The 12,315-nt window shown below is 40.8% G+C and overlaps 1 protein-coding gene across 5 annotated transcripts in view; it reads left to right on the top strand.

The window, feature by feature from the left end:
* Positions 1–12,315, top strand: part of Pura (Puratrophin-1-like) — a 254,730-nt gene that overhangs the window by 157,214 nt on the left and 85,201 nt on the right. For all 5 annotated transcript variants that reach the window (XM_017633296.1, XM_017633311.1, XM_017633318.1 and 2 more), the window contains one exon: positions 3,849–3,969. In XM_017633296.1, the coding sequence (XP_017488785.1) occupies positions 3,849–3,969 (121 nt within the window). The remainder of the gene's footprint in view (positions 1–3,848; positions 3,970–12,315) is intronic.

Below are 12,315 nucleotides of genomic sequence, written 5' to 3' on the forward strand. Positions count from 1 at the left end.
TATTCTCGATCGAACTTTCGCTACAAAATTTTGCATATAAATTGTTCCACTAAGCCAATAAACTCAATTTGTTAGAAATTTGTTTTTTGATTCATGCGCTCACAAGCTTCCGACGTTATCGCCAAATCGATTTGCATTTCAATTGCTTTCCTGCCAAGCCCACGTTCCTACATACGTACATACATACATACATACATGCATAAGTATGTGCCTGTATTAATTGCCACAACACTTGACTAGGTTGATCGCGCTATTGATAACGATCGTGTGATGTCGATCGCACGCACGCCATGCCAATGCCACAACGCATCAAATTTCCGTGCGCTCATCATCACAAATGGCCCCAGCTAAGACTAGCCAAGCAGCCAGCCATGTCATAAATTCGGTGATTTGTGTGAGGTGGAAGTGAAATTCTTACACGCCAACATTAAATAGCATCGGAGCGCGCTTCAGCTTATCTGCCTAACTAACTAACTGGCTTTTCATTTTCATTAGTGTCATTCAATTTTACGTGCAACACTTGGCAAAATCAATTTCAATGCCACCATTGGCATCATCAGCGTCAACACGCATGCCGCTGAAGACTCTTCCAGACTAGACTGCGCGCTTAATTAAATTTTTCTAAAGAAGCGCTTCTACGTATGAATGAATGGCCGTATGCGCTTGTGTGAACTCGTAAACGTTGCAACTGCCGCTCGCTGCATTCGTTGTTCGCACAAAGTTATTGTTGTTGTTGTTTCATCTACATTTTAACACATTAACATTCAATTGACCACCCAAAGTGTACGAAATTGGCTGGGGTGTAAAGTGAATGTTGCACACAGGTACGCCTCCTATGTATGTGGTGGCATGTGGCATGCGCTCTATGCGCTTGGTGGTTAAGCGGTTAGGCGATTGGGTGTTTGGGTGTTTGGGAGTTTGCTGTGGTATCACGCTGTCTGGCCGTGGTAATTGTGTCAAGTTCATTTGTAGCGTAAATGACATAAATTTAATTGACATGCAAATTGGTTCGTCGATGCAATTTTTTTTTTTCGCCGCTACAGAAATTTAATCATGTACCCGTTTGTTTAAAGCTTTTCACTTTTAATAAAATATGCTCACGCTTAATGAAAAGTGACAGATTGAAAGCGCTATGAATAAGTAATATTGCTGTTAGATACTTACAAAAGCGGGTCTTTGGGTCAAATTTTGTGAGCGTTAATGTGTCACGAATTTAAATTCAATGAAGGTAAGAGAATGGCTGAGGCGGCAAGATCGATACTACTGGGTTGTTGCTGGGAAGTGCGACTGTCTCCAAAGTACCATAACTGGGCTCATAAGAAAACAGAGAAAACGTAAGAGGCATTTAAATGCGGTTCGAGGCCTTTTTCCAAGCACTAAACTGTTAAAATCAGAGGCTCTAAATAATAATAATTTCATGGTGGAGCTTTAGAAATGTCAGCCAAATCTTCGTAAGAATTATAAAAATGTTTTCATAACACTGTTCGGCAGCCTGCCAAATGGAATAGACGAAATCAAGTTTTTCTGAAAATCTGGATTGTATATAGGAAAGTAGTTTTTCAGTTTTTCCAGGTTATCGATTTAAAGCGTTTCGTTTCAATTGCAAAATCCGTTTCTAGGGTTTTTTGGGGTTGGAGGAATCTGAACTTGCAATTTAGGTACTTTTACCCCAAACGGCCCGACGCGCAGTGGTAAAAACGGGCAATCTAGGCGGGGGCATTGCTCATAATTTCCAAATAAATAGTCGAAATCAATTGAAAATTTATGAGCATCTTCTTAAGATAACTAACCGTTATTGTATAAGCTCCAACAATGATCCGAATACGACATTCAAGGGTCGGCGGGCGTGGCAGTTAACCGATCTTTCCTATTTAGATCTTCCTAGGTTATTCCAAGTTACAAACCGAATTTCACTGAATTCTCCACTAGTGTGAGGGAGGAGAGGCGTGGCTGGTCGCCAATCCACACAATTTTTTTCATATTTCTGGGTTTTTATGCAAAAATAGAGCTTGCACCAAATTACATGCACGCACTTGTAGTATATTTTTCCTAAGCGGTTTAGCTCTGAGGCTCTTTTTTTCTTTTCCAATATCAGATTAAAGAATTCACATGAAATAGGGTCACCTTGTCGGAAACCTCATTTGGTATTAAACAGTGCGGAAAGGTCCTTTCTAATTCTGACGATGGTATTGCCCGACGTAAGGATACCAAATTAAAACAACGTGGCTTATAGGCAACTCCTTTTAGTGCTGTCGCCTTTTCTCTTGATTGGGCAGAGCACATTTAAATTCCAGTCATCGGGCTTGCGTTGATCTGACACCATTCGGCAATTCTGCATAAGAGTTGATGCATGCACCTTGTCAGCTCCTCGTCACCACACTTGAATAGCTCGGTTGGCAGAACGTCAGCTCCAGCAGCTTCGTTTTTTTTTTTAGCCGCACGATCGTTATTCGTACCTTATCATCGACTCCATCGTCATCGACTGGGGGTTCGGATTCGTCGTCTCTACTACTTTCAGTGCCGTCACTAGATCACCATAGTTGCTTTTAAAGGGATTTCGCCCCGCTCTTGTAACCCTCCGTAAATCGCCTAACTCTCTGGTAAAATTTTCGGGCGTTTTTCCTGTCACCCAGCATTTCAAGCTCCTTGCAATGACGTATTTCGGCCTATCTCTTCTTATTGCTTCTTATTACTAGGCGGCGGTACTTAATGATCGGTAAATGTGGTTCCACTGCTCGCGTATATCAGTTTGTTGAACAGTACTCTCTGAGAGCAGGTATGAGAGGCGAGTAGCGAATGCATTGCCCGTCTGTTGTGACTGCAGCTTTTCGACGTAAAGCTTTCCTTGCATTTTTGGCTGCAAATTTTTTTGCTACACAGAGGCGGGTGCGTATCTTGGCTGCAACAAGATAATGGTCCGAGTCGATGTTTGGGCCCCGAAGTATAAGTACGTCCAAAACACTTTAAGCGTGCCTTCCGTCTACCGCAATAGCCGTGTAGCTTCATGGTACTGTATACTACCATGTTTCGGGCCCCGGCTAAGTCGATAAGCCTCAGTACGTTGTCAAACGTTCCGCCGTGGAGGCTGAATTTTCCGACGGTGGTTCCAAGTATATCTTCCTTTCGCACTTTGGAATTGATGCGGATTGTAGCTAGACGCGCGTCCACCGGGGGAACGACAGTACTCAGTGACGGAGTCTCTCTCCCACCACAAATCCAACACCGAATTTGCGGAGATGTCAGCTTTTATCCTTACGACGACATCAACCACTGGCCAGAGGCACCTTTCTCATTAAGGGCCCGAGCATTCCAGATGAATGCCGTGGTCGTCATGAAAAGGGGTGTCTCATCCGAGGCTTTTTTTCCTGCTTCACTGGAAGGAGTCTTTTCGTGCCGGGCCCCAAATCCAGCGCACTACCCATTGCTGGGATGGAAGTGGTTTCGCAACATAATACACTTTTATTAACCAGCCGCTTGCTCCAAGACAGACGCCCGCTTACAGCCGCACCTGCTGGTGAACAGACGCTGCAGACGTCAGTAAGCCCTTAAACCGAATAAGTTGGAGTCGCCTCACCGAAGCTACCTCTTTTTCTGCCTTGACCCAAGGATGCATTCGGATTGGTTACCGCATCTCGCACATGGGTTGCTCACGTTGCCCAGAGTATAGTCGTGCAACTGTAACTGCATACCCAGCACAACGACTATACCCCGTAGCGCTGCAAAAAAGCTCAGCACAATTTGTTTATTTTCTCTCAAACAATAATAATAATAATAACTTTAATAAATATTTAACACATAGAGCGGCAAGTAATTACATCGGATTGTTGTTTTTTTTTTTTTGTTTCCAGGTACCAGTGATCTAAAAGGCCATCCGATTGTAACTGTCGATGCGGAATGTGTACTTGCAGCCGGTCTGAATTGTTACGAAATTGCAACGGTGCTGCTCTACTACAGCACGATACCTGAGAGGTGAGTACAAAGTATTGTATAGACACATGCATATGTGTGTATGTACATTAAGGTGGTCCAAAAATGCAGGTGGGGAAAAAGCAAAGTCGGAATTTTTATGCTCTCACCCCCTAGGATATTTCTATAGCGAAAAAATACCGCTATTCTTTACTTTGAAATCAAAAGATATTAAAAAATGGCTCAACCAACATTCGATTTGGGAATCTCCTGACAAGAACCAGACGAAAAATATCGATTTTCAATAATTCTACACCATTTCTAAGTAAAGGGGTTTTTTTCGCATATAAAATACATGGAAAACTTTAAGCGCTTTGCGCGACCTCTCAATGCTTTTTGATTTCAAAATTAAAACTAAGGGTATATTTTTTCGATACAAAACAATGCTAGGGGGTGAGAGCGCTAAAATTCCGACTTAATTTTATTATTTTAATTTTTTTTTTTTTAATTTTTACCACCCTAATGTACATACATACCTACACATATAACCCACACCCACAATTTGCGCAACAAAGTGTCAAAATAAATGTTTGCTATTAACTAAAAAAAATACTTGAACAAAATTGTTGAGGTGCAAAAAATGTCAAACTCCTCGAGTTGCACAAAAATTTATGTCACAAAAATCGATTGCAATTAACTTGAAATAAAATTCCCATTAAATGGGAAGTACTCGTAAATTGTATCGCAATTCCGCAAGCATATCAATATGCAACGACTCAAAAAAAAAAAACGAAATTGCAAAAAATTTTCAAAAAAAAAAACTAGTGTGAAAAGGTGTAACAATGCAAGTTGCTGTTGATGAAGTGAAGTGATGTGTTAGCTGACTGCCAAAAACTGCGCAGGCGCACGCAAAATTTATGTTCACAGCAGTGTGGCGCCAATAATTTTGTAGATTGTCGGTTCAAAGAAAAAAAAAGCTAAAAATAAAACAAACATATTCATAAACACAGCTAAGTTAAAGCAGCAATTTGAGGAAAACAAACGCTTAGCTCAACATAAAGAGCAAAATTATTTGCTACCGCACTGCAGTTAGCAATTACGATTTCGACGAAATGCGCGACAAGGAAGTCAAGTCAAGCGAACGCATTTAACTAACTAAAAATCAATGTTGCATGCCAATGCTAAAGCCGCTGCCTCTGTACGAGTATGTATGTATGTATGTGTGTTGGCGCAGCCGCTCAAATGTACGCTTGTTGTGCGAATTTGTGCGCCTTTGGGAAAAAAAAAATTCAAATCAAATGAAATCAACACGCGTTCAAGCGCAGATTGCTGATTGGATACGCACGCCACATTGCGCACGCTGTTGCCACAAAGTTCGCCTGCGCATTAATGCCACAAAGTAGCGCATTGCGCATTGCACTTACAATGCGCTGCGCAATTGCAATGTGGCATAGTTTGATGTGGCATAGCTTTCTTTCCGCTTATCAGTAGTACCGCATCGCAATCGTATTCGCGTTGCCGGTCGCATTTTCGCAATTTCGCCCAGCCACTCAGTCACCCAGTTGGCCCAGCGCTCATTCGACAATTCGATCGTTTGCATTTTTTGCGCACCTTTGACTGTTTGTAATTTCACACTCACGTCTGTGTATTTAGTGTTGCAGCAAAATTTACAATACCGTGCAATATTTTCCAATTTGAATTGCTTTGTTTGTTTGGTTGTTGTACGAGGCGAGGAATAAAGGGTCTGCGTACTGTTTATTTTATGTGTGTGGCAAAGTTAATTTTATGACTGCATTTTTCTTTGTCAACACAACATCGCACGACGATTGCTATGACGCGCTGCTGATGGTCACACGCTTTGGCAACGCACCGCTATGCAAGTACAAGGTGGCTGTTTAAATATTGACGCACATGCGCATGCGCAAATGCGAATTTCATTTAGTTACTTACTCTTTTTTTTGTATGCATACTTACTTGAAAACACACTTGTTTGTATGCATAAGTATGCAGCATGCTAGTGGGCGGTGGTGTTGTCGTTAGTTCTGCGTTTGCTATCACCATTGGTTGCGACTTGTACCTACCTTCTTTCTGTCAGGCGTCTATTTGCTCTAAGCTTCCAGAAGCACCCGGTTATATATCACGAATTTTGTTGCACATTCATACATACATATCTACATAAACATATACGTTCAATTGTTACAGTGTTTCTAATTGAAATCAAGCGAAGACTGCGACAAATACATCGCTCGTGAAAATTAAGTGTTTCATCTTTGAGTGCGCAAGGGTAAAATAGAGTTCTTTTCAGTGTCCCACCAGTCACATTCAATCAAGTGATAGTTACATAAAACTAAGAAATCGTTTGGTATTTTTGTTATAGCAATTTTATACATTAGCTAACGTTCTATATTAAAGAATATCTTTCGCTGTTGTATAAGTTGCGACGACATAGTGAAAATTCACAATTGATCACATTCTGGAGTAAAATGTCCCACTAGTCACAATGGAATGGCCCTATTACTATTTTAATTTTGTTTTAATTTTTAGTTGTTATTTATCTTGAAAGAAAAGCAAAGATATATTTTATTTTATTTTATTTTATTTTATTTTATTTTATTTTATTTTATTTTATTTTATTTTATTTTATTTTATTTTATTTTATTTTATTTTATTTCATGATAGTTGCCAGAATTGCCTTTGTCTTACGAAAAACTTTTATCTTACGAAAGACTGCGGTGAGTTGAGAGGCAGTTGCCAGAATTACCCTATTGTATATATTGCAGTAGAGTTAGAGTAAGCTTTCAAGAAAGAATGTGGTACAGACGAACTTGGTTAGCTTTCCTCGAATAAGGCCGTATTTCAGTCAATTGGCTATCTGTGACAAGTTTATTCTATACCCATAGGCCCTTGAAGCGCTCCCACATTGCCAAATAATTGTCAATTCAACAGCGTTCCACAAATACTATTTTAGGAAATTTGTATGTTACAGTAATAGCACAACTTCCTGGGCTAAAAGCTCTCGATATTGAATAGTGTTTTAACAAAGACTATTCAACTATATACGCTGGGATGCTTTAGGCTGTTATTTACATTTTTTCCCACGAAAACGCTCTACAAAGTAAACTATCCCAGGCTTGTTTCTTTAAGAAAACTGTTAAAATATTTTACTAAGCTGTCGGCATCCATTAATGATTCAATAGTCCCGCAATCCAAACCATTTGTCAACAGCGCATTTGTGTCATATTTCTTGCCGTTACGACTGCAATAAGCCTTACTGTACACCGCTTGTTACAGCCGCAAGTGCATACTCGTACATACAAATGTCTACCTATGTACACAGTTGTCACTTGAATTTTAAAGTGTTGACAACAAGTTGCCAATTGTTATTTGCATTTGCTGACAATGTTGCAGAAGCCAATAGACACATTTGTGTTGACAAATAGTGGAGATTAAGTGGAGGCGACTTTTGCGAGTACCAAGCCAAATAAAACGGTACTCAAAGTGTTGCTAACTAATTGCAATTGACCTCGATCGTTTGCCGCATATATTAGCATTTCGCACAGCAGACAATAACAATGCACCAAAAACAATAAACTCGAATATTCTTAGAAACCGTTAAAAAATAATGTGCGCTTTGTAAACTCTCACAAGCCGCGGTCAATAAATCACCCACATAAGGCATAAAAAAAAAATTGGTGTATAAAGAGAATTTAAAAAGCATAAAATCAAAATCAAACAAAAAATTTCAAACCTTTTGGCTAATAAAAATTCAATTTGTCGTGAGAAAATCTTGAAAATGTAGAACTTCGCCTGAGGACACACATGCAGCAAGCGTCAGTGTCAGCATCGGCATCAGCATTTGTTTCGGTAACAGCAGCAGATCGTACCAAATCTATGCAATCCTCACTCTCTCCTCAGTCCTATCTGATTGCCTGCCACACTGGCACAGTTTTAAGCGCCAAGCGGTTGGCGTATACAGGTCAGCAAGCTTTTTCCTAGAAAATTCAAACAGCTGCGCAGCTTCTGACACCACTTCTCCCAACATACATACATACTTCATGTTCTTGGCAATCAATTTTCGTACAAATTGTATACGAAGAAAAAAGGGAGCACACCCAAAGGAGGAGAGCCTTTTCGGGGCCGTCATCATTCATAGCCCGAATCGCACTGTGCCGCATTGCTGTTTGCATGTTTGTACGTATTCCACAAACAAAAAGCTCTGCATACATACCTGCATAAAACGTAAAATTAACGTGTCACGAAACTGTCAAAAAAACAGCTCATTCTTATTCAGATTGTAGTCAGGCAGAAAGGCATACCCACCAGCGATGGCAGCTACGCAGCAGCAGCAACGCCAGCCGGGACAACATGTCCGCCTGTTGTCTGTCTGTTTGCTGCCTGCATGTACATATATATGAACATGTACGCCTGACTGACTGTCCAACTGCATTTAAATTTAGTTTGAAAGAACAAAGCTAAAAGCCGCCACCATCACCAGAGCCAAAGCCAGAGCCAGAGCCAGCGCCGACCGACAACCAGCAAGCCACACTTGGCAACAAACAACAACGAATGCCCAACGGCTGACTCGTTATGACTGAGTGACGTGCCGGACTTAGAAAGAACCATTTCGTCGCTGCATTACGACATGCCGCATACAACTTTGTACAAAAAGTCCCTATAATTTTGATAACTGATTGCCGGATCCTGTCGTCCAAGTTAAAATGGCCCTAAGTGAAGTGTTCGAAAAAGTGTACGCCAAGCTGAGGCACATTTTTCGCGATAACATTGAAAAGGTGCAAAATAAATGAAAACAACAAAAACTAAAGCATATCATGACAATTCTCTTTCGACCTCGCTGACTTTTCGTTCCAATTCCGTATCACACTGTAGTACTTTGTATGAGCGCTCAAGAGTTATAAAGCGGTAGTAGTATGTAGAGCGTAAAAATAATATATACATATATATATATTTTGTTTTTAATAGATAAGTACACTTAACAAAAAGCACCAAAATAGAAAGAACTTACCGCTTACCCTTGGCAATCCACTTGAGATTAATCGTAAGAAAGACTGTATGCTGAGACCGTAATACCGCGGGCAACTTAGTTTCCAGAGAGGTTTAATGGCATACGAGTCGATGTGTTTAAACCGTAGATTTGTCGATCTTGGATGAAAGAGCAGATACGATTTCACCTCGTCATCCTCCACACAGCTGCGGCAGTAAATAGCAGTCCGAAACTATATGAAGTCGTAGCGCAGGGATTCATAGTGGAAGCGCCGCCTAGTTCGGTTCGGTCCATCAATCGTTGTCGTGAAAGCTCAACTAACGGTGGACCAAAGTCACAGGCTGTTTCGACAGAGTCGGACCAAAAGTAGAGGAGTGTTAGTTGAGTGGCATTTAGCTGGCATGTGAAGAGATGGATGGTTTGGTGTGGGGAGTCTCCGCATGCCGTGCACTAAATAGGGATATTGTGGTCGAGTCTGGACAGGTAGCTGTTGAGACGACTACAATATCCAGATTGTAACTGAGCCAGAGTAACGCGTGGGTCTCTCTTGGCTCCGAGTTTGCGATTGGTGGTGATTGGGATAGTACATAGGTGGTGACCGACTCCCTATGAATGCAGTTGATTACTCGTCGGTACGCCGTCGGGCCCAGTGTTAAGTCAATGCATGCCCGCACCGCATTCTTATATACGAAAAGATGTCCCCTGACGTACCCGGGCGGACTCTCCTCCTCAATCGGGGGTCTGTTTGGGTGCTCCCGCCTGTGGCACCCTACCAAAAACTGTTCGATGAGCATTTTGTTATGCTCCCTAACGGCAAGCATTTGGACCACGCTGTACAGGTTTTGCTCAGACGACATTAGACGTCATCCTGTCGCAATCCGGAGTGCGGGGTTCTGAAAAATCTTTAAAGTCTGAAATCGGGCTGTCCAACGTCGGAATTGGTGAGCTATCGATGTGAATGCGTAAAGGAAAGCTAATATCCTTCGTCCAGGAGGTGAAGAGGGTTGCCGTTGATTTCGTTGGAGAGAGTGTTAGGCTCCTTGCAGTGAAGGAGCAAGAAAGCTCGGACAGACAGGCTTTTACTTTCGAACAGAGGTTATCAATTCCTTTCCCCATTCCCTAGAGTTGTCTTTTGGTCTACTCAGAAATCTCTTTTGACCGCTTAAATCTTTCATGTAAGGGAAAATTACCTCAAGGGTCACTCTGCACTCAGTTAGAAGCATGGCATTCAAGCATCATATCCAACAGATGCACGTACCAAGAAATCTTTGTTCCCCGAGAGATGGCTTACTTTACTTTAATTTTTAATAGTGTCTCACCCACAATCGATATAGAGGCTATATATAAATACATATCACATCGAGAATACGTATCGATTAGGGCACAATTTCGAACTCCATAAATATGGATATGGATGTGGATATGGATACGGATATGGATTTGGATATGGATATGAATGTGGATATGATTGCAGACATTCATATGTAAATGGATATGGTTATGGATATGAATATGGATAAGGATATGTATGGATATGCCTATGGATATGGTGTGGATAAGGATATGAATATAGATATGGATATGGTTAGATATGGATATGGACATGGATATTAATATGGATGTGGATATGGATATTTTCCTGTAAACTGGTAAACTGGTTTAAACCGACTCTCTTCTGAGCTATAGAAGAAATAAAGAGTAAATATGCGAACCTACTCAAGCAGAATACATTTAAGCCTCTTGTGGTGTCTTAATATTTCCTTCAATTTTACCTCCGAAACACCTCAGTGTACACGGATACTCCGCTAAGCAGCGTATTAAATTGATTGGCATGTGCTGAATAACAGACGACAACAGCGCCTTCATACCCAACTTCATCTTTCAACAACAACGCCATCATAATCCCTATCATCGGCCACATCAGCTTACCCATCAGCATAGCTATCTGCCAACTTAAGTACATGATTTCACGTAGCGCACCAATTCTTATGTTGCAAATTGCTAAATGTCCTTTACCAGCGGGCGGCATGCAACGCCCGCAAGTGCAAGTGGCAACCGGCAAGCGGCCAACAAATACAACAAATGGGAAAAGTCCAAGCTGTATGCATTCTTTGTAGGTACAATAGTTATAGAGTTACAAAGAATTTTTGCATGCAACTCCTACTTGCGTGTGTGTTTGTGTGTGTGTGTAAGTATGCCTGACATTTGCCTACAAATCAGGCATAACTATCGCGATTGGGTCGAATGCTTCAATAACGCCATAAAGAACACCAACAGCCCATAAGCGGTAGATATGTGCATAAATACGTAGCTATGACTTTGATGCGCTTCTTTACTAGTTTTAATGCCTTCAGCGATACAGTATGAAGTGAAATTAAATTATCTCAACTCATATCTTGACCTCATTTGCATAGAAGTTAGCAGACTTGTAAGAATTTAAAATTTTTGTTTTTTTTGCGCTTTGGTTCTTACCACTTTCGGCGATACAACGGGCAACGATATTAATACGCGCTTGATGCTGACGTTGATTAAGTGCTTAGTTTGAACAATTTGACTTGTTCAATGAGCCCTATGGATGTGATTAAGCGCATCGCTTTTAAGGGCCTTTTGATGAGCACTAAAAATAAATTAAGATAATAACAGTAATGCTCTTGAAACCAATGCCGCAGTATGCTGCCTAAACAACTTTACTTAAAAGAAAAGCTACTAAAGTTGCACTGCCTTTGAAATAACTACTAACAAAAAAAAACAGAAAATATGTAAACAAAAAAGTCTAAATAAAAAAATGCCATAAAATTGTCTTCGTTAAATATTTTTATGGCCTTTGGATTATTAATCAGCAGCAATGCAGCCGCCGCCAGCACATAGCTCCACCCAAAGCTAATACCTTTTAATTGCCAATAAATGTGTTTTTTTTTTTGGTTGGTTCGAAGCTGTTCTTTGGAATAAATATTACGGAGGTGACGCCGCCAACAACGGACACATCGTCAACATTGAAGCTGACACCTTGGGCGTCATAAAAATGCTCATTTCGCTTACATTGATTCCGATGGGTTGTAAGAATGCTACGAAAATGTAGGCAGGCCAGCATCCATCTTGCTGGGCAAATCATGCTAACCATTGCTGTAAACTTCAGAACCCAGTCAGCAAAATAAATAAAGAAACACTGACCGCGCTTCGACTGAGCTGGATTTTAAGAAAACTCCAAAATCGTCAGCTTAGTTGCAATAAAATTGCAACACAGCGGCCAATAGCATCAATTTATGGCAATCACTTTCAATTGGCCATTGACGTATGGCCGGCCAAGTACTCGTGTATCTACTCTTTTGCAGAATCAATATCATAAAAACGTGGCTCAACTCTTATTTTCATTTTTTGTGTAATGACAAAAGTGACATTTTTATAGG

This window comes from Rhagoletis zephyria, unplaced genomic scaffold (assembly GCF_001687245.7).
Source record: "Rhagoletis zephyria isolate East Lansing unplaced genomic scaffold, Rhagoletis_zephyria_1.1 Rzeph_scaffold_00104, whole genome shotgun sequence".
NCBI lineage: Eukaryota > Metazoa > Arthropoda > Insecta > Diptera > Tephritidae > Rhagoletis > Rhagoletis zephyria.